Here is a 27041-nt window from a genome sequence, read left to right as displayed (position 1 = left end):
ATCTCCCGTCAACTCTATAACCTAACCTAACCTGTCAATTTCAACGCATACGCACAGAGGACGAATAGGAACGTATAGTTTTCTCTCTCGCACACACTTGGAGACACTTTCGTGCCAGCATTCCCCCTCCATATATACAGGGTGGACCATTTTAATCCATCCAGTCGAATATGTCGAAAACCAAGCACGGGAGAGAAAAATGTTTCAGACAAAAGTTGTAAGGCTTAAAAAAACGCATTCAACAATAGTAGTTATTTGACATAGGATGGCGTCGCCAAGGTCAGAACAAGGTCAACTTTGCTTTTTTAAATAGAAATACATATTTTTTATTACGGCATTTTATTCAACGTAAAAACGCAAATAACTTTTGCTTGAAAAAATTTTTTATACGACCTCTATTTTCTAAGATATTTACGTAAATATCTTAGAAAATAGAGGTCGTATAAAAAATTTTTTCAAGCAAAAGTTATTTGCGTTTTTACGTTGAATAAAATGCCGTAATAAAAAATATATATTTCTATTTAAAAAAGTAAAGTTGACCTTGTTCTGACCTTGGCGACGCCATCCTATGTCAAATAACTACTATTGTTGAATGCGTTTTTTTAAGTCTTACAACTTTTGTCTGAAACATTTTTCTCTCCCGTGCTTGGTTTTCGACATATTCGACTGGATGGATTAAAATGGTCCACCCTGTATATGCTCTAAGGTATTCATAGTCGAATCTTATTTCTAGGCCGTCTTAAGTAATGTCTTAGGTTGAGAATACGGCTCTGTGATTGGTTCATGATATCTTAAAACAGTACTTAAGATGATCTTAAATATAAGATCGGACTATGAATACCGGCCATAAATTCCGAATAGACTTTGAGGACCTCATGCGGCGGATACACGAAACTCCTCATTCTGGCTCACCAATGTCGAGATGAAACGTACCACAGCTATCTTCCGATATTCACTGTAATAGCGGTAGTAAGAGCTAAAACGAGGTTATTACGGAAAGCAACATATTGATTGGCTGTCGCGCGAACTTCCGCCGCGCGGCAAGCATTACCGCGTTCTGTGTGCAAGAGCCATAAGTACTGAAATCTATAGTATACATAGTATGTAATGTGAACTATAAATTATATTCAATTCCCTTGTATACATTAGGCGACTATGCAAGTTTGTCTGGAAAGTCTTAAAAAAATTACATATAAGTGTCGTTTTGAAAGTGATCACGTGTTTCACGTGATACCACCACAGCGACTAATACACCATCTGCGTCAACTTTCAAGATAGAATAAACTAACTGCATTTATTTTTCGATATTGTCGGTAAAATCGCAATCTGGTGTGGTCATTAATTATTTATGTTGAAATAATCAAGATAATATATAATTATTTATATCAATCATTGTGTGGCAGAACACATAATGCTTTATTTTTTACTGAGATATCCGTTCTCACTTTTTTTGTTTCTTTTTCTTTGTTACTCTCTCTCTCTTTTATGTTGCAAAAATGAAAGTTTTATTAACAATAAGAATTCCTGGTTATCTTTACAATTAAACGTATACACGTGCGATACATCATAATATTATCCTATAAACATTAGAAACCGTTTGCTAATTGTCGCTAACTGCACCAGAAGTGTGATGCAAAGTAACGCAACGCACTACATTGGAACGTCGGAAGTTTATCATCACAATTTATTATCCTCAGAAGAATTAAAGAAAAGGGAAGGATACGACTCATGAAGATATAGGAACAAGGCGCGCAGCTGCACGAACAGTTATGCAGTTCCGCTGTCGCCGCCGTTGTCGCCGTCGCCGCACTTCAAAGCATACCGTCGCCTACGCGCGAAAAGTCACTTTACTATGTCCGGAAACGACACTTTATGTGCCCTGCGTGATCGCGAAGAAATTAAAGAGCACCTTTCTCTCTTCTCGAAGACTCTTCATGTCTTGCACGTTCGATTCTCAAAGGTAAGCCTAATGCCGCATTGACCATATTCAGGCAGACCAGAAAATCACGATGACGAACAAATAATCGAATTATACTGGAAAAATGAATTTTTATCTATTTTATCTATTTTATCTATTGTTTTATATATGGATTTTTATTTTTATGAAATATATATTCTTTATCTCGACCTCGATTTTGCAATCCTCTACATTATGTATCTTTTATATATATCGGGCGAAACACGTAAAATAAAAATACTGCTGAGTGCTCACTTGAAATTAATTAACACTCAGGTACATTCCCTAATAGCACAGATGTCCAGGGGACATCCAGAAGATATCGTGAGGACATTCTTCGTCCTCAGGACGTCCTTTAGGACGTCCTCAGGAGATCTTGTGCAGTTGGATTGTTCCGTCATTTTGATGTTATCGTGCGAGGTTTTGCGTTCTGAGATATCGTCTAAGACCACATTATGTATAAGACCACATGATCTAAGACCATGTTTTAGCATCTTTATCAGGAGTGATATTATTTTAACATATCTGACTTGTAATCGAAGAGATTTCGAACTGTAGACAATATTGTCTAATCGGTCTATTCTACTTTGCTTTGTTTGGATGTTAAAAGGAAGAATATAGCAACCGGGGGTTGGTTTGCTGCCATATGGCGCAAACGTGCTGTCGCTTATCTCCAAATTTTTGCTATCTCTACAAATAAACAATTTCAATGTTTCAAAAGTGTCCTGAAATAATGTTATCCTTGTTGACCGTGAATGCATAGCTTAGTCTTATCACATCTTAGTCTTAGTTTTATCACATTATAATACATTGTAGATGTTCGACATGTGAAGTAACGCTCGGACAGCATGAGCTCTAAAAACGATGCATAAGATGACTTTAAGATAACTTTTAGTCATCTTTATGATACATCTTTTAAAGGTATCATAAACATAACTAAAAGTAAGGACTAAACGTCCCGATTTTTCATTCTTTATCCCGAATTTTTTCGAGTACTATTCGGGACACCGATTTGTCATCATTTTCAATGATTGTCAAATAATTTTCGGATCTTTTAATCCTCTTCCCTCCGCCCCCCGCTTCACACATTTATGAAGTGTTTCGAATTCAGGGCTAGGAAATCTGTGGTCTGTTCTTTTCAGCTGCACTACTGGACTGGTGCAATGAGTGAGAAAAAATATACTTGTCTCACTTTAACTTATTGCACCAGTTCAGCAGTGCAGCTGAAAAGAACAGACCACTGGTCACCTTACTAAAAGATATCTTAAAATCATCTTATGTGGCATTTTTATAATTCGTGCTGTCTGGGCGCATTCTCGGAATATAACCCAGCGAAAAATAGCTTATCGATTGATGGCAAAACGATGTCAAATCGATATCGAAACCATCAAATCGATATCGATTTGACATCGTTTTGCCGTCAATCGATGAGCCATTTTATGCTGGGAATGTATCTCGAACTAGTCGTTGAGATGTCGATATCACATATGTCGATAATTCATATGTGGAATAAAAAGTTCCGTATATGAATTAGAAAGAAAAATTTATCTGTCAGAGATACAGATGTGTGCATGACGAACAAATAAGTAAACAAGAGGTATATTTCACGCATATATACATAAATTTATCAGTTTACCGTCTCGTTGAATGTACACAGAACTTTCCTAAAATATTCTTTATCTTAACCTCGGCTTTACAATCCTCGACATTGTGTATCTTCTATATATCAGGCGACACCCCAAATAAAAATTCTGCTGAATGCCTCACTTGAAGTGTTAGGCCACACTCTGAAGCCATTTGACATTTCAAACTCGGCATCCATATTTCAGTCAGTACGGAAACATCGAGTGATTTGACAAAACTTCCCTTCAAACGCACAAACAGTCGAGACAAAGTGGCCACTTTGAAACAAAGTTCCAGTCACCTATGTCGTTTCGCGCTACTAGAGAGGGGCAATGTGTACTCGTGCTTCCTCTTCTTCTCGCCTGTTTACACTTTAATCCTCCGACTGGCTGTTGCCGTTGGTGTGCTGTTATGAGGAAGCTTTTTCTACGAGTGTCTCAGCCGGGTAAAAGTGCCACCGGTTTCTCGGGAGGTCAATTTAAGAGAAAAATAAATATCCTGGACTCTGGGTCGCGATGTATGTGCGTATAAAATTTGTTTGTACGTTTAGGGCGCAATTGCCGACATCACTATCGTAGACACGTTATCACGCTACGTTATCAACCGTATACAATCGAGTGTCGAGTGTCCATTTCGATAACATCACACAAATATCATGAGAAGATCGCACCTTTAGCCGTCGAACTTCTAACATGTGTCTTTCTTTTTTTTTTATTTAACATTCCATCTTACTACAAGCATTTTTCATGGGCACTGAACAACATTTATGTCCTGAGTATATCTTTACACGCATAATTTTTTCATGGATTCTACTCGAAACGGGAGACAAGATTTCCTTCAGATTTATCGAAATGCCGAGAAAATCGTAGACGAAATTTTTTCACCGTCAACGCGACGTTCCGCGAAAAGTTTTAGCGACGTCCGCGCGAGATATTATCTTGTTCGTCCCGCCTCAAGTCGAGAACAAACCATTAACGGCCGTCTGGCCGTCGAATTCCGTAATTTATGGTGACAAATTCCATGTTCCGTCTCATGCACGACGCTCATAAATGGAAGCGTGGCAACGAGGCCCTAGAACACGCGATACAAATCCGTGCAGGGTCGGTGTCATTGATAGAGCTGGCGATAGCGATCTCCTCGACGCGCTTGTGTGATGTACTTGTCAATTGCGCTGTAAACTTCTCGACTGTACATATATTTCGCTAGGTACGCTGTTATTCATTCCATTATATACACTAAGAAGGAAATACTTGAAAATTCATTGGTATATGTATCCCAAACACCAGAAATGTTCAACATATCTCATGGAAATATTCTAGAGATATTGCGATATCTTTAAGATATCCTAATAATATATTTTCAACATTTCTGTTGTATGAAGTATGATATATATAAATTTTATTCAAAGAAATAAACTTTATTTTATAAAAATCAGGTTCGTATTCCATACATTTTTAAATATTTTTTCTCAGTGTATATACAGAGACATACAAATCTGAAATCGATAATGATTAATAGTATTTAGAAATTTGAACATCAACTATTGGACAGTTTAATGTTAAGATAGCATAAACTTTTAAAAGACATTTAAATAAGAGAACATTTTTCAAAAGTTCTTTCACAGTTATTTCAGAAGTCTTTAAACCTTCCAGTCTCATTTTTCTTAAAAAATTCAAAATATATGTGTAACACATAGAAAAGTAAGTTAAATAATGTTAAAATAAAATGAATTTTTTAATTCACTATGAGACATATATAACTCAACTGGGTAGAAGAGATTAAAAGTTAAGTTAATTAACTGGGTCTTTGCGCTGTCTATCAACATTCAGCATAAATTGTACTTTACATAAATTACATTGATGCTTATTTGCTATGAGCATATCATAATATCTTTTGCTTCTCAAAGACGAGAGTCGAACGAAAAAAAATTTTCTCTCTCCTTTCTCCATATGGTTCCAGGTGTCTAATAAGGCCTTTTTCGCAACAGCATTCAACGTTAAAAAATGTGTATTATGTTAATTTGGCAATGTCATTTTCCAATTAACAGACAATTCTTGATGTTTCTTGAAAATAATTTCAAGATATTTTCCAATAAAAATCACAGAAATATATATATATCATGTCCAAATAGCTCAGATAGGAAAATGTATTTATTCTGAGCTCATATTATATTCATGTATCTTTAAGATATGAGAACAAGAATAAACACCAATGCGGGCTCATATGCGCCGCAGACATGTTATGATGTCACAAAAATACCCCATTTAATAATAATAATCAACATTATGTCGAGAACTTGCAACATAATTTATACATAATTTGTACATCATTTGTGTGCATCTGGTGCTCATGTCATGAGATCACGTAATAATCTTTAAAAAAGTATCAAATTGAAGTCATACACTGTTAAATATTGGTGGTCAAATTTAAACCAATTTCTTGAATTAAATAATATTTAGTTATTTTTAACTATCATGTGTGTCAAAATTTACTATTTTAACACAAAACATGTATTTAAAAAAACAACCACATCTAATCAACCTATTTAAAATAATATTAAATCATTTTTTATTAAAACAAAGGTTACATTAACGTGCACATAATAAAAAATAAACTAAATTTTAGTCAAATTTAATACATTTCTTAAGTTAAATTATTTAACTCCATTACATTAATTAAATTAACGACATATTTAGCAGGAGCAGTGGCGACTTATAGGAATGGTTAAAAATAACTCAAATTGAGTATAATTTGACACTACGGATTTAACAGTGTAATATAAAGTCACATTATGATGAAACGTGATCATCACGCATTTCTATCTGGGAGATTAAATTAAGTTACGAATATATTTTTACATCACAACAGTTATGTCGAAACTTTTAACGAAAAAATTGAGCAAATAGACATTAATCCCTTCATGATTCGAGCTATCAAACACGCCATCTTGACGGAATGGCAGCCATTCACTATACGAAGTGAGCAACACAAGTCACTTCGAGAGAACCAATCAGCATCGCGGGAAAAAAAATAACAATCTTTTCGAGATAATCGAAACTATTTAAACAAATTCGAGCATTATGCTCACTCTTTTTTCTCTCTCTCTCTCTCTCTCTCTCTTTTCCTCATTCTCTCCTCGTCTCTTCCCGTTTTGCCTTTCTTTTAACGCTCTTTTCTTTTATTTTCTGCTCAAAGCAAACGAGATACTCGACTTTTCCGGTCTGTTTGATTTTTGATAACCCTACTTGTCAACGATTACGTTCTTTGAATTGCAATATTTTAATCTAAGACTAATCAGGTATGCGTGGGCGCGGCGTTGGAAGAGGGCAGCCAATGGGCGCGCCGACCAATGAACGAATTCGTTATGCGCGGTTAAGAAACAAGCGCTCATGCTCGTGCCGTGCTTGTTCCGTTTCGTGTGGACGGGAAGTCTTCGGTTTCTTTAGTTTCACTCGGAACTCCGCAGTTAACGGATAGGCTTGTTGTGTCTCCAACTGCAATACTGATCTCGTGTACAATTATAACAGATAACGATAACAGTGCCGCTTTCGTAAGATGAACTTGCCAGTTATGCCACCGTTTTTACAAAAGTGTTGCAACCAATTTGAGTACGTCCACCACCAAATAGGTTTGTTTCATAAAATACTATATATGTAATTATGCGTATACACACGTGCTTATATCAAGGAATCTTTAGTGCTATAGACTAAAATGAAATTTTAAAGTGAAATAATATAATAGGATATTGTACAGTTTTTAGAATGACTTCAAACAAAATCTGGTTAAACTAATGGACGGTTAAGCTGCAGAGTTCCAACTGAAATTTCGGACTTTCTCTCTTTCTCTCTCGCTCGCTCGCACAGTTTCTGTTTCAACAACAATTTCAGTTATAACTCTGTCACTGCTCGTTAGTTTAATCGGAATTTGATCAAAGTTCCTTGCTTGTTGATAACAATGTTTCTATCTTTGAAATTTAATGTTTAAAAATATTTGGAAATGTTTGATGTAGTTCGGAACGCAACCGATAGTCTAATGAGAGAACTTATTCATATCAGACCGAGGACATGTCAAACGAATCAGGTGATCTAGGCCGCGTTTCGTTTCACGCATGTGCGCGCATTTATCTATAGTTCATGTTACGTATACTGTGAAATATGCGTGCATATGCATGAAACGGAATGCAGCCTTTTACGTTCTACTTTATTATAGTCCGTTATAATCTTCACTCCATAGGGTCAATTGTTCCAACTTCTTGGTAAGCTACCTAACAGTTAAATCATGTGTCTGTCTTTGTCCAGTTTCAAGAAAAAACGAAGACAAATATATGGTTTAACTGTCAGATAGTTTACGAAGAGATTGGAATAATCGGCCCATAGTCTGATACGAGCTTCAAGATGAACGGCATATGTTACAAATTTTGTCTGTAGTTTTAAGAAACAATGCCACCTTACGAAAACATTGCATGCGTTAATTACTACATCGTTCACTGAGGCTGTTACTATCCTATGCAGCACAGAAGTTTCAAAAAACTTTCAGGAAAGTTTCAGAAACATTGAACCTTTCTGAGATCTTTCTGGAATTTTTTTCAAACTTTTGTGCTGTATGCAATATTAATTGCACGTCGCAAGGTCGCAAAAGAAAATTGATCAATTACAGTCAATTTTTCTTCGATCACAAGAACGATCGACTGTGATTGATCAATTTTCTTGCGATCTTGCGATTTGTAACTAATGAATAGGCTGTAGAACCAGCCTAAGGTCATTGTACATTAATCATAAAGCAGATTGCGAGCAAATGCAAAAGATTGATTTTACCTAATCTTGATTGAAACTCATAGCGTATATCAATTAGATTCGCAAATTTTACAATAGTTGCAAAGCAACTTGTTCCGCTAAACGCAGCCATTAAATATCAACGATCTATGAGCTTATCGTTTTTGATTTTATGGTGACGAGCTTGAGTACAGACTTTTGCGTAACATATAAGGGACTCAACTAATTAGAATCCTTTATTTCCATTCTGGAGAGAGAAATAAAGAAATCTGATTGGTTGATTTCCTTATGCGTTATATAAAAGTGTTGCCATGGCGAACCTCAAGATCCAAGACATACTTAACAAGAAGCAAAAATATTTCCTATTCACTCAGGATCACTTGGAATCACCGCAATATTACCGAAATAAAGTATCTTTCGTTTTATCTTGGACCGACTTATCTTGAAATCGACTATCGAAGATGGTGAGAAAGAAAAGAAATAGAGAAGGGAAGAAACCCAGACGGAACACAAAGTCATATAACAGTCAAAATGACGTCAAATGATATAAAAGTGATATCATTTTGATGAAACGATACCATTTTCATGATAATTTCATTGATATCAAAATATTATCTTGACATAAAAATGATTTTGTATTCTATCTGGGAAGCTTTCTCCGCTTTCACAAACCTCAACTTGTTTTGTAATCCGGATATTCACACGTCCGATAATGGTTTATATCGATAATTATCAAAAACACTCTGTAACGTGTTGTCGTCACATTGTCATCGTGATCATCGTATGGCCTTAATGCCGAAAAGGACCCGACTCCTCTCTGAGATGAAAGAGAAGTACCGTCCTACGGCGGTCAATTGGTACCTACCTGCGGCCGACAGTAGGTCGATGTCTGCTGAAATTGTGCAGCGGTATAATCTGACCCTTAATACTTATCCCATGGCTACATCATCGAGAGACATAACCGTGGACGATCCGAGAGAAGTGACGGTCGGACGGACGGACGGATAGTTATCCAAAAAGGGTATTCCATGCTGGCATTCGTGTTACTTCATCCACAACATTCTTTTGCAATGGCGGCTGCATCAAACAGAGCCTAGATAGCTAGGTTCACGAGGCTTTTACTTCACCGATAATTTTCGTCTATAGAGAAATCAACGTCTAATGTAACTATTATTATTAACAAGAATATTAAATTGATGTGAAGATTGGAATTCGAAAGCAAAATATACATTAGGTCTGTACTTCTTAACTGAACTAGGTTACATTTCTTGCCTTTAAGAACCGTCTACTATGGGAGTAAAATATAGCTGTAAGAAGTAAGAGTAAGAAATTGACCAATCACAGTCGACTATTCTTCTCACATTCGACTGTGATTGGTCAATTTCTTACTCTTACTTCTTACAGCCAAACTTTACTCCCATTGTAGACAGTCCTTTAGAGTGAAACAAGTATATAACTTAGCATTAAAAGAAAAAATAATGAAGTTTTTATGCAATACTGGTTCAGCTAAAAACAACAACCCTATTGTGTGCAAGATGATTCCAAGTGAACATCGTGATTCGGAGAATAAAAGTTGTGACTTTGATAAAAAAAACACAAGCGCGCGCATAGTATGAGTTTTATTAAATTATAATTAGATCAATCGATGAGTGATTAGCAGAATGTCAACAATTTTCAATTGTGTATAATTTTAACGCAACAGTGATGGAAAGAGTTATTTTTCCATGTTGATCTGATTCTTTATATTTCGTCGTCTGACTGCGTATATTATGTGTTATACAGGTGAACTGCCTAATGTGAACACATCTCGGAGGATTCATCCAGTTCTGTCCAACGTCCAATTGAGATTGCATAATCGAGAGCTGTGGCAGCAGTTCCACAAGGAAACAACGGAGATGATTATCACAAAAGTAGGACGGTGAGTACTTTGGTCTTTTGTATATTTTCAGTTATTTTGTAAACATCTTCGAGTGAAATTCCATTCAAAAAGCGGAATAGCAGCCAAGTTGCGCTCAAGTTGGAATGACTCCGCTTGTACACGCAAAAAAATGACTTAGTAATATCAGCTAAACCGCGATAGCTGATTCAAACTTAGTCAAAAGGCTAATCGTTTAGCTGTCATTGCTAAGAATTGGCTATATCATAGCTAAAATGCATTCGCTGTGAAATACAAATATATTAGGTGACATTAAAAATGCACATTATTTCAAATAGCTAAGAAAATGGCAGTTATTCCTAAATTTCTTATCGTATTTATATATTAAAGAAGTTTGCCACACAGCTACAATCATTTGCTATAGTCACTTGTTTCTAGCAGCTAATATTTCTCGCTGTAGCGCCTAAGTTTAAACAGCTAATAAATTTAGCTTCGGTAGTATCGACATTAGTTGTCCCTATTTCAGTGACACATCTTATCTGCCACAGCTATTTTTTAACTCTGGAAGATAGTTCTTTTTTTACATGTATAGAGTGAATTCGCCTAAAATTGAAGAGTAAATTTGATAATGCTGTATTTGTCACGAAAATAAATTTGTTCGAAATTAAATCGAAATCTTGTGTTAAAAATGCTAAAAAAACCTAGTAAGTTTGAGTTGGCAATGCAATGGAGAGAGAAATCAAAGCTATAAAAATAATATGAAGAAATCTTTTTGATTCCAACGATAAGTTTGGCGCTAATGAAATATCAGAATAAATTCGAGATATGTCACACTCTCGGCGCCGGCTGGGAGGTCCCGCAGGCTTTTCTCTATCTTTGACGATCGAGTCAGACGAGACATTTTCCGTGACAAGTTTTCATGTCGAGACCTCTTCTTCTTCTTGGCGCCTATAAGAGGTACATCAGACCGGTGCTATGGTGCGGCGACGCCTCCAATCCGTCTGCGCCGCAGTAGGCTCTCGAAACCATCCATGTCGCAATATTTCACGAAAAACAATAGAATATGAATAGAAAAGAACGTAACATGAAATTCCATATCTTATCGCTCACCTCGTGAGTCATATAACGACTATAGAATTAACAAGGACTCGTCACACAAATCGTAACACGCTATTGTTGCGAAGGTCTCGTCATAGAGATGGTATTTTGTGTAAAGGACTCATCGTTCAAAGTGAAACAATCTGACGCCTCGTATATTTCTCTTCGATCTCTCTCTTTTTTTTCAGACAGACCAATAAATGTCCTCTTCAGATTCTTTGCAGACACACTGAGAAAAAATTTTTTTTATTGGATATTCATTTAATAGCTCATTTAGTATATTTACTTATAAATGTAATTTTTTTTATTTAAATATAAATACAACAAAAACAAAATCGATTTTTTTATGGACAGTGCAGTTTTAAGAAAATATGCCTTTTTATTCCATAATTTTAATTGGGACAATGTTGTAATTCTGGACGTTGAACGGAATTGTTATAAACGCCTAATTTTTTAAATAATACATATTAAAAAACAGATTAATGGCTTAAATATTCAATCTGACACTGACGCATTAAGCAATATTTATTTTCCGCTGCTCGAGATAGTAAATAGTTTTAATTTGTTGATCTATCTTCTTATTTATATCCTTATTTATATCCTATTTTGTGATATTTTCTTGTTGATATTGCCTACATAAACCTCTATTTAGATTCGTCGTTGCACATTTAGCCGTTTAGTTTGTTTAACATTAGATTTCAAGAGTTTAGTTCTTGACTGCTTGGTCGACGGAGCTCTCTTTTTGTCATCTCTTTGGTGAAACAAGTGTTTCTCTTAACATTTTACACCTGCTAATCACGTATGTCATGTGAGTTTTATCGACTCAATTTTTCTTATGTAGCTGGCGAACATAGAGGTGTTAACGATGAATATTCTATTGGAACACAGTTTTGATAATTATAAATTAGTGAGAACTTCCCTGCGTTTTTATTATCTTTTGACATTTTATGGCAATTATTCAAACTAAAGAGGACCGTATCACACGGTCGAAACGTATCTTGTAAAAACATACCTTATTAAATGCATAATATCTGCATTTTGACTCTTTTATTCTTTTTTAGTGTTTCAATTTTATTTAAATTTAGAGCCGACAAAACTTCTTTGTTGTTTAACTTTGAATAAAAATATGTATATTATCATAAACCAATACGTTATCAATAGCCACCATTAGAAACATTTTTTACATATTTTTTCTCGGTGTAAAATCTACATATTATATAGGAAACTAGAGTTTTTTGAAGAAAATTTGATTTATGAAAAATTTTCTTGAATACAAAAACCAAACTCGAAGACGTGTGGTCAAATATTACCTGTGGTCACACTACAAAGTCTAAGAATGAATCTAGCCTTTTCAATATCGCTTGAAACCCTAAAATTGTGGAAACGGTCATTTAAGAAAACCAAATGTCTTGATCTTTATCTTAGGTACGTAAAAGCGACAATAAGGGCCGAACGGCAATTAGTTTCACAGAGGGTATACATAAAAGAACGATCGTCAGCTGACCAGGGCGACGACGACAATCGCTTATGTGCTGTAGCACATTTTATGTGAAAGTACATTTTTCATCTTTAAGAGACATCAATCGATTGCACTAAAGCCGGACGCATGGAGGAGCGTATCATTGACGCATCGGTGAGCCTTCCGGCAACCAGTTTCCTTTTTCCAATCAGATAACCGATTCTCCGATCCCGATACGAACGCGACAATGATGGGGATAAAGCGTCCGTGGAATTTCGCATGACTCTCTGAGAGATAGCTAAACATAGTGGAATATCGCGCGTTACGATTTCGTATCAGTAACGCGTAGGCGCAAAAACGATGGCGAGAGAACGGAAGCAAAGAAGAAAGGAGAGTTGAGAAGATTACAAAGATAAATTCGTGATCTCTGACGGTCTTGTGCTCGCGTTTCGTCCGAGGCGCGACGAATCTTCATAGAGAAGCAAAACGAACACGAAAAAAACTAGTTTTCAAAGCTAAAAAATAGCTGTGGCAGATGTGTCACTGAAATAGGGACAGCTAATGTCGATACTACCGAAGCTAAGTTTATTAGCTGTTTAAACTTAGGCGTTATAGCGAGAAATATTAGCTGCTAGAAACAAATGACTGTAGCAAATGATTGTAGCTGTGTGGCAAACTTCTTTAATATATGCATACGATAAGAAATTTAGGAATAACTGCCATTTTCTTAGCTATTTGAAATAATGTGCATTTTTAATGTCACCTAATATATTTGTATTTCATAGCAAATGCATTTTAGCTATGATATAGCCAATTCTTAGCAGTGACAGCTAATCGATTAGCCTTTTGACTAAGTTTGAATCAGCTACCGCGGTTTAGCTGATATTATTAAGTCATTTTTTTGCGTGAAGGAACATAATTGAAAAGCTGATCTTTGTGCGATTTTCTGAGTTTTGCCGAGACAAAAGGAACAGCTGAAGAAGGTTCGGGCATAGCTCCGAACGGAGTAATCAACTAATAGATATTTGGAAAGCAAACAAAAAAAAGAGTGATTGACAAAACTAACAAAAAAAAGCCAATAGAGAGCCGATAGAACAAGGCGGACGATATATACGTTTCAGATTATATTGATCCATCGTATTTATGGTGATTTAATCATCAAGAATAAAATACAGGGTCTTTAAGAGTCAGGCACAGGTGTTATAGTGCGATATCAGTTAATCTAAGTAGTGAAAGTCCTCAATACAGTAAGGAGGCAATTTATTAATTTTTTCACTACTGAAGAGAGTCTGAGAATAAGACCAAAACGAATAAGAAAGAATAAGAGCAAAATTGTCGTTGCTACTGCATATTCGTAGTGACATAAAAAAATTTTAGTTGACGTAACTAATTTTACAAATTATTCGTTATTAGAGCAGAAGTAATTTCGTTGTCAGGATAGAAAAAAATTTTTGAGTGTATTTGTCCTAAGAATCACGTTAATTTGCTATTGATGCAAAATAATATATCCTTAGCAAATTGATTTGCTATCGGAGCAGAACTGCGACTGCTTAAAAAAATCCATCATGATTTTTATAGCAAAATAATTTGTAGATTCAGCAAATAGTGATTAATATTCTTAGCAAATCTTTTTGTTATCCATATAATAATGAAAAGATTTTGCTAGACCAGCAAAAAATTTTCTGGGCCAGCAAATTATTTTTCTCCGTGTTGATATCGCACTATAATATCTGTGCCTGAACTCTCAAAGGCCCTGTATTTTACTCCTGATTTGTTTAAAAAGAGTTTTTTCTTGTTTTAATTTTAATCATCAGGTAAGCTTTTGATCATGAAGTAAGCTATACAATCAACGAAGATTAATGTGTAAAAACACGTTGAAAAGGCGACGTGATGAAATGAGCGCGATGCGCAAAGAAGATCCTGCCATAAATTGGTGTGTGACGGGAGAATTCGCACATGTTCTAGCTGAAAGAAAACTCAGACAAGTGGTCAACACGTGGTGATCAGCAAGACTACGTCGCATTGAAAGGCCGGAAACCGCGGATACATATCAGACACCTTTGTCGCTATTGTTTACAAATTGGACAATAAATACATGCAGATGTTGATTAGAAGATTTTGCTAAAAGAGCAAAATTATTTTTCTTCATGAACTAATTTAAATATTAGTGAAAGTCTTCAATATAGTGAAGAGGCGATTTATTGATTCGACATATAAAAAGTCACCAAACGCGTTTTGGTCTTATTCTCAGACCCTCTTCAGTGGTGAAAAAATTATTAAATTGCCTCCTCACTGTATTGAGGACTTTCACTACTTAGATTAACTGATATCGCACTATAACACCTGTGCCTGACTCTCAAAGGCCCTGTATTTTATTCCAGATGATTAAATCACCATAAATACGATGGATCAATATAATCTGAAACGTATATATCGTTCGCCTTGTTCTATCGGCTCTCTATTGGCCGTACAATCTATCTTTCGAGTACAATTTAATTCTTAAATTAATTAATTGCATTTTATGTGTAATACTTAGTGGGATGCAGTGATATTATACACAGAAAAAATTTGATAGGATTAACCAAATATTTGATGAAATATAAGCAAACCAAAACTCTGTTCAAGTTAATAACATTTTTGGTTAATATATATCAAAAACCTTGTTTGGTTAAGCAAAATCTTGTTAACCTGAATAGAATTCCGATGTAAGAGTTCTGGTAGAATTCCGATGTAGGAGTTCTGGTTTATTTACATTTCACCGGACATTTGATTAATTTTTTTCCGTGTAATAATACAACAATCACGACACATTTACGACATGTTAATATTTATACATTTCTTTTTTCCAAGTTACACACGTTATTCTCTCGTCCTGCCTGGTAAAATTGACCTGCGCGACTTTGTTTCGACAATGATTAACTGTGAAGGAAGGAAGAATATCACAGCTCGTTCTACCGCAGGTAGTTTGATGGCAGAGAGATGGAGAGTTTCGGTAGCACTTTTGGCTTTTATGCTTTTCATCATTATTTGCATTTTATCTACGGACGAGAACAGGACAAATGTGGGCTACTAGCATAAAATAGCCATTTTTTCTCAACTGTCGATGAGACTGTACTTTAATAACTAATTATCACATGACTGATTGAAAGCCAGTTACATATTTGATTGGAGACTGTCTGAAGCCTAACGCCTAATCGTAAAATTATGTGTTTCTTATATAACTAAGTGATGGCAAACCTCCATGCGATTTCTCGCCACTTGATGGAATGTATTAAAATGGGAAAGAATGTTTCTCATGATATATAAAGAATAATCGATAATTTCTTATGGAAACTTGTAACATTGATTCTTTAAGGTTTAATCCACCTTTTCTTATAATTTTACTAATTTTAATTTAACGGCTATTTATTGATTGTTAAAGAAAAAGGAAAGTATTCGATCTGTTTTACGGAACTACTTTGGACTGCTCGATCGATTGCGGGCGTCACTTTGTGACATACAAACCTAACATTTTATTTCAGAATATTTTGCAACAATTTTTAACATGTATTTTCTTCTAACATAAATTAAAGTGGCTGCGGCGATAGTCCAGGAGTCTTAATTAAATCGAATGTTAAATTTTACTTAGAGAGAGAGAGAGTCAGTGGATGTAACACTTTACAATTTACAGGATGAGACACAGAGCTCGTGCTACCGAGAAATGTGTGTTATATCACGCCACAACATCCATTATCTCAATGCTATATAATCATAAGAGGTTCCTTGAAGTGGCCAGATGCAAGATTGTTGTGGCACGAGTACTCACCCACTACCACGGCGACGCGGATGCAACGGTGCGAACGCGACTTCACGCGTCGAAGAATCGGAAGAATAATCCATTCTGGATAAATACAGCTAGAATTATAATAATGTTACAATAATATGAATAAGGCTGACCTGGCATTTCTATCTTAACTTTTGTCTGAAACTTCGATTTTGCTCGTTCATTATCAAATCAAACGTATACTTCAGACCTCAAAGACGGAAATGTCTAAAGATTCTAAGGCCCATATTCTGAATCCTCTTTTATCGATAAAAGTGTAGCTTCTCAGCGAGTGGTTCTTCTCAGATAGTTCCTAAGTCTCTTTTAAAGGCACTTTTATAGATAAAAGAGGATTCAAAATATGAGCTCATGAGTCTTAACGAGTACCGGATTATCACTCTCCGGATTAGTAAGCAGCAGTAATTATCCGATAACTATCGATGTGACACAGCAAAGATACACATATTATCATAGGTTAACATAGAAATGCCATGTTTCTTTTTTTTTCAAAAATATCATATTGAAAAACTATGAGCCATGTGTGATAACCAAAAGATATAGCTATTTTCTTCGAAATTCTCTGATTGGAAACTGAAAATAAAGATAATAATGAATAGAACGCTCGAAACTTTTGTAAGTAGGAGTCAGGCATAACTAATTCGTTGCTTTCAACGATTTTATGACAACTAACAGTTTTATCTTCGTGCAAATTGAATTTTAGCGTCGCTCGCCTCTATCTCCAAATCTCTTCACGGGGTTTCGTCGAATCTTTGCAGCACCGACAGTGTCTCGCCGATGGACTCTCTTTTATTCCTTTGTACTGTAGGATGGCAGAGTGGCGCGCGATTTGGCAAAAGGCGCCGGGTTGGGTTGAGGTATGGCACCCGCGCGATTAGGCTGGCGACACAATCCTGGCGACCACTCGACGCTGACTTTTCAGGGATGCGTCTATCGGATTAGCAGACTGCCTTGAAGTGTTTGCGTAGCCAGAACAACTAGCCAAACGAGACGGGAGTTTTCCCTTAGCAAGGGATACTTTTCTCTACAAAGTAATAGGAGCTGTTTTAGCACGACGACGAAGATTTTGACGATGCCTATCCGTCGCCAGAACGTTAATGACTAAGCTTTCTCGTTCTTTCGAAGTGCGAACTACCTGCGAAATGGCGTTTCTTCTTTTCATGATAGAAAAATAGAAATCCTTCGGATTCGTTGCGGCCACACGCATATATGTGTGTGGCCGCAGCGTGTGTGGAAAAAAAGTTGCAACACTTTTATCTCGACAGCAGTGGCGTAGTCAGGGGGGGCTGAGGGGGCTGCAGCCCCCCCGAAATTAATTTTCTGAGTTACGCTAAATGTAAGAAAAATTTTTTGGAATGACCTTTTTTTTGCTCATCAAAAATAGAAAGTACAACTCCCCCGAAACTTTTTTCTGGCTATGTCACTGCTCGACAGGGTATATTCAACAATTTTATGAAATATAAGAGAATTTATTTCTTTAGTAATTCTTTTCAGAGAAAATATATTTGTATATGACATAATTTCTTTCTATTATATACCAGATAGATTCCAAGTTTCATCGAGAAAAAAGTTTCGCGATTTTTCTTCTATACGGAAAAAGGATTTGCTGCAGCAGCAAACTAATTTGCTATATATGGACAGTTAAATATAATTCGTTGTGTTAGCTATTTTTTTTTATTGCAGGAATCTATTTCCTTGCTATGATAACAAAAAAATCTGTTCGTACAGCAAGACAAATGGCTAACGCAGCAAATTTGTTACAAATGGACAACTGAACATAATTTATTGCTTTAGCTTCCTTTTTATTGCAGGATTTCTTGTTGTCTTAGTAAAAAATTAGTTCCTACAGCAAATGTTTAGTTGTCTATATCTTTTTTTCCATGCACTAATCGCATTTTTGTTTACAGAAGAGTTAAACCCTTTTCCGTCAAAGGATTTCCGAAAACCTACATCTATGTTTAATAAGCAATCGCATTTTTTCTCAATTCTCCTTTTTGCCAAATAGTCAGAGAGGTAAAATGGGGATGAGAAAAACAAGGAAGAAGAGCTTACTGTTTCTCTATGAGATTTTTTTCTTTGATTACAGACGTATGTTCCCGCACTTACAATTGAGCATCGACGGTTTACAGGAAAATGTCAATTACTGCATCCTCGTGGAAATGGAATCAGTCTCGTCGCACCGTCACAAGTATTGCGGAAGCAATACGTTCGACGAAAACGGGAATAAGAGCGGCAATTCCGGAGGCTGGACCAAAGCCGGACAGGCGGAATCGCAGCCGAATATCGAGCACAGGATCTATCTGCATCCTGACAGCCCAGCGCGCGGAGTTCATTGGATGAAACACGTGGTTAACTTCAATAGATTGAAAGTCACCAACAATACCGACCGTGGTTTCAACGTATGTACACACGAATTCGCGAAATCTCGCCATCCGAAACTTTTTCTAATGCGCGACTCAAGTCCTCAGAGTATATTATTTTTAAAATAACAAATATAAAAATGTTAAAATAAAATATTTTTATCTAAACTGCTATTTTCTACGAAAAATGTTATTAGATAGAGATCAAGTGAAAATAATTCACGCGCTTTTCCATACGAATAGAACTGCACGGAAAAAAAGGATTTGCTGTAGCAGCAAATTAATTTGCTATATGTGGACAGTTAAACAAAATTCGCTGCTGCAGAAACCTATTTCCTTGCTATAACAAGAAAACCTCCTTGTACAGCAAGAAAAGTGTCTAACGCATCAAATTTGCTACAGATGGACTTTAGCTACTGTTTTGTTGCAGAAGCAGATTTTCTTGTTCTCTTAGCAAGAAAATTGGCTCCTGCAGCGAAGAGAAAGTGAGTAACACAGCAAATTATGTTTAGTCCATACCTATGTCCATACCTTTTTTTCCGTGTACATATATACAGAAAGAAATATCTTTTTCTCTCGGTGTGCTTGTGCAATCTTATTTGTGTAGCGGTTATCTTGAGCAGTTAGTAGATATTGTTGAAAAACGAAAACGAGAACGATAAATGATTTAAATAATTTAAAGAGAGAAAATTTTAATGACTCTCTCAGTATATACCTGTTCGTGCAGACTCGTGTCGTAAGAAATTGCGTTCAAGACGAATGTTTAATAATACAAGCGGGTTATAAAACTATAATGTTTTGTAATATATGTAATATATATAGTTCGAACAAGAGAGACTGAAACACTAATTTAACAGTAGTAGCTACCGCTCACTTACGTGACTCTTGGATGTTTTGACAGCCTTTTTCTCTGGTTTGTTCTTGAAATGCTCATTTCCTGTATCCTTGTCTATATTCTAGTATATCCCAGTTTCATATTACTTTTCTTCTTGTGTATATGTTACGCATGGAATGTCGTTCACGCACACACGCAAGCATGCGCTCTTTTAACTCTAATTTTAATTTAATTTTTAATCGAATGTTTGAGTAAACATTTACTTCTTGACGTCGACTCTCCAAATCTACATATTACAACGGCAATGTCCATATGTCCATATGTCCATGTCTCGTTACTGTTATCACATGAAAATATAATTACAAAATAATCAAAGAAAATTCCTTTGGATTTTGGATGAAGTATGAGTTTTGAAGATTTTAGTTTGACAACTTAGCCATCTCAATGACCTATCGCTTCATACGTACATTGGATGAATCTTTCTCTTGTGTCTACTCAGACTTATCATTCGTCGAGTTTGTAACGTGAAATTACAAGCAAATTTGATTCCTTTTATACTACATAACTTCTTATATGTTTCAAGATAAATCGTTTGGTTCAAGATATATCGTTTGGTTTCTCGCAATGTAGCTGCTTTGCGTAAAATTTAAGCGAAAGTTACGATGTTTCGATGAGCGCGCACTACTCTACGACTTTGTAGAATATATGTGAGTTGAAAATCAAAGTTTGGAAAGGCAAGTTCGGCACTCTCGTAAAAAGCGTCCAACGCGCTTTCGAGTCGCGCAACAATGAACTTTAAGCCACTTTAAGCTACTCCGTCTTTGTGGCTGCTCCAACGTGACGTCTTCAAAGAACGAAAATTAACATGCTCTACGACACCCTGTAATCGATATACCGTTTTCTCTCTCTCTCTTCTTGAGTCATGACTAAGTTTGTTCAGTGTCCTGTAAGCCTACAGATCTCTACAGCCGAGGGTGACAGTGTACCCACAGCCTATTGTTGTGTAGATGACAAAACGCGGCTCTTCGGCGCCGGCTCATCGCTCCCATTCGCGTCGATCCGTGTGTAAAACGCGCGCATCACGCTAATCCTTAAAAGCGTGCCGACACTCGGCGCTTAATGAGAAATCAATCGTAACGTCGCTATTGTCTCACGATTTCTTCATCCCTCTTGATTTCGTTACTTCTCTTCCTCTGACGTAGAGAGTAATGCACAGATCTGTCTATCGAATGTCAAAAGTGGTACAAGATCTCCCGGTAATACGGGGACACGTGATTCTAAGAAGGCTAGGGTGAGAGCTGATGAAGGGCGAGGGACGAGAGGCGCCAGAAAGAAAAGGCACCAGTCTGGTTTTCGGGAATCGTGTCTGTGTCTACCGCCGGCCTCTTTAGCGAGGCGCCAACTTATCTCGAAAAAGCGGCGCCCTTTTACTCGGTTCCTCAAACTAATTACGAATTTAATAAAATCCCCGACCCTGTGTTTCTCGCCGTGGCTAACAGAGAGGGTCTTCTCTCCTCCTGGTCCGGGATCGTCTATCGCGGTGACGCAGCTTGTGCCGCGTAACAGCAGGCCTGTTCCTTTTTTCCCTTTTTGCACTTGCACCCGGTGAAGTAACGATATTTTCATGCATAGCCCATTTAAAAAGGATGTCGTATGTGAGAATCGACTTTCTCACATACGACTGTAAAAAAAATACATAGGAAGATTTCTGCCGTAGGTGTTGTTAACATCGATGCATAAATATGTCCCCAAGATCTGGATCTTTCAAAGTGACTATAACGATAATTTCAATAAGCTGTGTTCTCAACCACATTCATTCTTCATCTTCAAAGAAACTGAATTTATCGCAGTGACAGCTTATCAGGTATGTTTATTGTGTCTTTCTTTCTTTCAGCGGGAAAGAATTTTCCGTACGAAATAAAGTTCGAAAGAACAAATATTTTCCCTTGAATTTGTGTGGTCTCGTATTACAGAAACAATTTCTCTATATTTTTACATCATAATGATAACATAATAATAACTTTCTTATATGCGGTTGGTACGTACGTAAGCTATTGTTTCATAAGAAAAATACTAAATAAAAAAATATGCATGCGGCAACAGAAAATTCTGCTACTATAAAGCCTAACTTGATAAACATTCTAGAATGATGTAGACAAGAAAATTAAAAAAATCAGCAACTTGTACGATTCATACGAGTTTTTATTTTTAGTTTGTATACATTCTTCACTCTCGCGTTTTTTACTTTTTCCCGGAAGCAATGGTCAAGATGATGTTTAAGTGATTTTAAATTTTTTATTTGCACTTTTTTTTATTTGCAGAATGAAAAAATCACGAAGCTTAAAATCAATAACAACCCATTCGCGAAGGGATTTCGGGACACGGGACATTCACGGTGCAAGCGTAAGCAAGGAGATGCTACCGGTTATCCTAACCAAATGAATGATGAAGACAGCAATTCTTCATCCGAAACGGGGCCTTTGCCTCCTAGAGCGTTATTGCTGAAAACTGATGTTCTGCACAACGTTACAAACACCGGTACAGTGCCAGGTCAAGATTTAACACATAGAAGAGTGGAGGATAATCACCTAAATGCGAGACCATCTGCACCATGCTACGTATTTCATAGGCCGTGGTTGGATCCACCACGATCGTCTGTCGACGTTCATTTACCCCCGCTACCACTATCTCTGCCATTGCCCACATTACCTGATCTACCCTTGTATAACTTCCAGTTTCCCGCACCAGGTTTAATACCTCATGGCTTTGTACCACCAACACCTAGTCAATATCAACATTTCGGGTACTCAAACATCCGCGATTGGCAGGGAACAATGTATCATATGCCGTGGTATGCTAGATTTTGTAACTAATGCTATTGCGTGTGTATAGGTAGCTTTTAGTTAACACATAAACAAAACTAACAAACTTACGTCATGAAGAATATATCAGATCGATTCAAAAGTTATAAATAAATTTATGAAAACATGTTTTTAAATCAATCTAATAAATCATTATGATATGTTAATATTCATATAGTATTAGATTTCGTATCGCGATTTTGTTACTTGGAGTTAAAAATTAACTTTTATATATAACAATTAGAATATATGTATATATTTTATATGTTTTTTTTCTTTAGGCATAGAATATTCCAATTCACATGTAAATCCAAAATTTGATACCTCCAGAGCGGAGAACAATCACCGAGATATGAAGATATCCTTGTCACCGTATTTTTACAGACCTTTGTTACCATTACATACAGTATTCCTTGAACTTAATTTACCATTGACTCTACTGCCCGTGCTATCGTCGCTCAACACAATGTTTTGTCTTGTAATTATATGATTATTATTAAATTAATAATAAATTAATTCTATTATTATTAAATTAATCATTATATATTGTTGTTATATGAAAGTGACAAAGTCATAAAATTAAAAAATAAATTGCATGTCATTATAAATTATAAAGAAAAAAAAGTTCAAAATATTTTAAAAATTTGTTTCATAAATTTTCTCTTAGCGTTACCTTTTCAATGAAAAATTTTTCATACATAATTATGTAAATTTATATAAAATTATATATGATTATATATAATTATAAATAATTATGTATAGACAAATTTTATATATAATTATGCATGAAAAATTTTTCATTGGATTTTTATTTCAAAATATTTTGCAAAAATTTTACTCACTGTGGATAAGAGGAAGTAGAAGATGCTTGTACTAAGCACGTGCGAAATTGCAAAAAAGTTATAATTTAAAGGTTATTCAAGAGGTATTTGTTCGATGATGAACGTGTACAATATCTTGTTGTACAATGTATAATAGGATTGTGTTATATATATTTGATGCTTAATTACCAAAGATATTATCTATATAATCGTACAAATAAACAATACTATAAATAGTCGTTCGATAATATATGTCATTGCATTTGTATGTCCAAAGATTTCTATATTATTCTTGAACAAATATGATACAACTGCGATATTCAGTGCCTTACCAGAATATCATATATTTTCGAACTTTTAGCAAGTGTATACGATTATAAAAATAAAATTTCATGTAATAAATTATATTTAATACCACTTTTAAGAAATATCCTCGAAGTGTCCACGAATAAAATTGTAATGTACATTAACATAGAATAATCAAATTAAGCTATATGTACTTTTTACAGACTCAAACATAAGTTTTTAAAGAATGAAATTTCTCCAGAGCTACATTCCTCTCGTAACTATTGTAGATACACAAACATTTTTTATACATTAACACGTTTTATAGTTTTTGTAACAAACACTTTTTATACATTAATATGTTTTATAATTTTTGTATAGAATACTATATGTCAATAAAATAATGTTTTAAACAATAAAATACTTTGTCAGCCTTGTTTTTTAATTTGTTAAAATTATCATAAGAACAAAAGAAAAAATATTTTCAATTGTTTGCTATCTTTTAAAATCCGATTGTATATCTTAAGAAAATGCAGTTACACTATGTGTTAAAGTTACTTTAGTCCGTTAGTGTATAACTTTTAATCTCGCATACGCGCAAAGTAAAAATTTGGATTTATATTTAACACATTACCAGCGTCATACGTGTATGACAGCGATAATTTGTCTTTCCATCCAAAGTTTATTATACACAGAATTACATTTAAAAAAATGCGGGATGATCTTGGGGAAGGTTGCCCAAATAAACCGTGATAGCAAATGTGTAAAATCTGCCGGTAATCATCTAAAGGTGAAGTAATTACAAATTAAACAATACGGTGAATGTCGTGACAGTCGCCAATGACTGTATTTCACACACAAGTTAAGTTTCTTTACCATATCTTTAATAAATCAATCCGCAGGTCAGCCTTTGTACAATCAATGGAAATCAGCACAGCAGTCAATATGTTAGTTAGTTGGTTGGCAGTTATTCGCTGTCTCAACGATGTACTCATTATACCAGAAAGATAGAACTTTGGTGACACAATGAATTTCGTTGCTGTGAAACGAATGTACCAAAGGCCCCTACATAAAACAATGTACCAGAGACTCCGACGAATCGTCAACCGCGAGTTTTTCAAGGAGTTGGTAAAATATGGATAAGTATAGATGCTTCAGCAGAGACTTGCAAAAGTCGATATTATATGGAGGAATGGCAATGAAGTTTACAATTTGTCTTATGCAAAATTATAAAAAGAACCACAATATTGCAATAACTTTAAAAACACATTGTCAGTATTCTCGATAAAACCAGGTACATAGTTCTATACAATTTGATAAATGTCTGTAAAACATTGGTTCTTAAGCAGAAGCGATTAATTCTGAATTTTTATTCTTAGTTTATAGGAAACAAAAGAAAGATTCATTATTGATGCAAACATAACATAATAATATACTATATATTATATGTGTATCATATGTACAAAAAATTGATTGAGTAATTAAGTAGCCCAACATGGCGAATAAAATAATGAATAATAAGTTTCATGTTTCCAATAAAAAGAAAATCGATAACGGAGATCCCTAATCTCATGGAATAGAAGAAAATATCCATGCATGATTCGAATCTAATGATCGACGTTCTAACTCTCAGGCCACCGATGTGTGAATCGCACAGGATATCTCTCGCGAAATATATACAGTCCTCGTCCGACTCGCTTGATACTTTTTTCAGGATATCTTAATTTTAAGTAACTTGAACCCCATCGAGCGACCGAGCGATTTACGCTTCACGTTCTTTAATTGCTTATCGAGATACAGTGTTGAACGAACTAACTTGTTCATAATGTAACTAATACATGAACGATATACCTCTCGGCAAGGATCGAGTGAATAATGACATAGAATAGTAGTACGGTTATTGAAATGGATATAGTGCGTAGTAAAACTCGGGAAGTACAACGTCTCTCACGTGAGTAGCGTGTCGTCTAGTTCTTCTATTTTGCCCTCCGGTTGAGAGAGAACCTTACGCAACACTTTGCTAACTACGTCAGATAAAGATTCCCTTGCACCAGCATCCAGGAAAGCCATACATCGCTGAAAGGAAGCCACGTCATTATGTCACGAAGGAAACAGACGCAAAAAGAAGTTATATGAGAAGGATAATTATCTTGTTTACGAAAGTTAAATGCACACCTTCTGACGAGACAACAGTAACATACCTGGTGTTCCTCTTCACCCTGTCTCAATCGGAGCACCGCGATAAGCGCGAGTTCGCTGTTGGCTTTGACATATCCGTTCTTCTCTTTCGTCCCGTTCACCAACATCGGTAAAAGTGACCTGAGCAGCTCGGGCGACATCTTTTCGGGCAGTATATTGCGTGCAAGGTGAATGCAAACTCGAGCAAGCAGCTGTTTCACGTCGTTACTATTGTTGTTCATCGACTGAAATTCGAAGCAAAGGTTACAATACGTACATACGACCACGTTGACGTTAGTTCAACATTATCCAGACAATGGCAGGAAGATTACAAGTTGTATCTGGGTGAATTTCAGAATACAACCGCTATCCCATAAAGAAATATAGCTTTTGAGAATCATTAAAAAAAACGTTCTCCTTTGGGATACAGATGCGGCACGAGACTTATTAACCCGGGAGTGGGCGCGTGAACGGGATCAACGTTAGTGGGCGCGTATCAGTCATTTCGACCGAAATATATTTAAGCATATATATGTGTATTAAGAAATTACCAATCCAATTATTAAAAGAAACATAATAATTGAAGAAAATAATTTTATGATATTACTATTTCTTCTTTTGCCCATCTTTTTTTCTCTTTACCATTTCTATATCTAATATGTTTAAACATATTAAACTTATTATACATATGTGAATATTAAAAATAAAATCATAATATTTTTATTTTAACTGTATTAGTAAAAAATGACATTCTTTTAGTTTAATAAAATAAAATAAGAATTTCTTGCTTCTCTTGTTTTACTTTGATTAACTTAAACATTAATTTAATAAACTTAAAAATTTATTTGATAAATTTAGAAATAGGGAATAAATCTTCTTAATTTAATGACAATATTAAAATTATCACATTATGTATTATTTCAATAATTCAAATATTAATTTTAATCACTATTGAATCAAGAATATATACTCCAATTACGCGTGCTGTTGAAAATTTTATTGATTCAACAAAGAGAGAACCGTCCAACTACGATGTCGGAAAGACAATAGACGTTCGGCGGCACATCGAGCGATACTGACGCGGCAGAGATAAAAG

The 27041-nt window shown here is 35.4% G+C and overlaps 2 protein-coding genes across 8 annotated transcripts in view; one reads left to right on the top strand and one right to left on the bottom strand.

Annotated features, from left to right (window-relative positions):
• Window positions 1–1940: 1940 nt before the first annotated feature.
• Window positions 1941–23197, top strand: LOC116840972 (T-box transcription factor TBX3-like). Of its 7 annotated transcripts, none has more exons than XM_032808377.1 (7): window positions 6950–7208; window positions 7590–7660; window positions 10135–10270; window positions 18692–19004; window positions 21518–21664; window positions 22122–22651; window positions 22943–23197. In XM_032808377.1, exons 2-7 carry the CDS (start codon window positions 7645–7647, stop codon window positions 22980–22982), a joined length of 1182 nt encoding a protein of 393 aa, XP_032664268.1. In that variant the 5' UTR covers window positions 6950–7208; window positions 7590–7644; the 3' UTR covers window positions 22983–23197. The 7 variants fall into 7 exon arrangements, with proteins under 7 accessions (XP_032664272.1, XP_032664270.1, XP_032664266.1 ...); XM_032808380.1 differs by lacking the exons at window positions 6950–7208; window positions 7590–7660 and adding exons at window positions 7681–8816; window positions 9156–9515; XM_032808381.1 differs by lacking the exons at window positions 6950–7208; window positions 7590–7660 and adding an exon at window positions 1941–1960.
• Window positions 23198–25020: 1823 nt separating this feature from the next.
• The window catches only part of LOC116840971 (eIF-2-alpha kinase activator GCN1), a 12488-nt gene continuing 10467 nt past the window's right edge, over window positions 25021–27041 (bottom strand). The window contains exons 12-13 of the mRNA XM_032808374.1: window positions 25969–26190; window positions 25021–25843 (exon numbers count right to left, since the gene is read on the bottom strand). Coding sequence (XP_032664265.1) covers window positions 25715–25843; window positions 25969–26190 — 351 coding nt within the window. The 3' untranslated portion in view covers window positions 25021–25714. The remainder of the gene's footprint in view (window positions 25844–25968; window positions 26191–27041) is intronic.

Source organism: Odontomachus brunneus, unplaced genomic scaffold (assembly GCF_010583005.1).
Source record: "Odontomachus brunneus isolate Ranch 3 - 2012 unplaced genomic scaffold, Obru_v1 Obru_scaffold_013, whole genome shotgun sequence".
Taxonomy (NCBI): domain Eukaryota; kingdom Metazoa; phylum Arthropoda; class Insecta; order Hymenoptera; family Formicidae; genus Odontomachus; species Odontomachus brunneus.
This window is presented reverse-complemented; position numbering and strand designations above follow the sequence as displayed.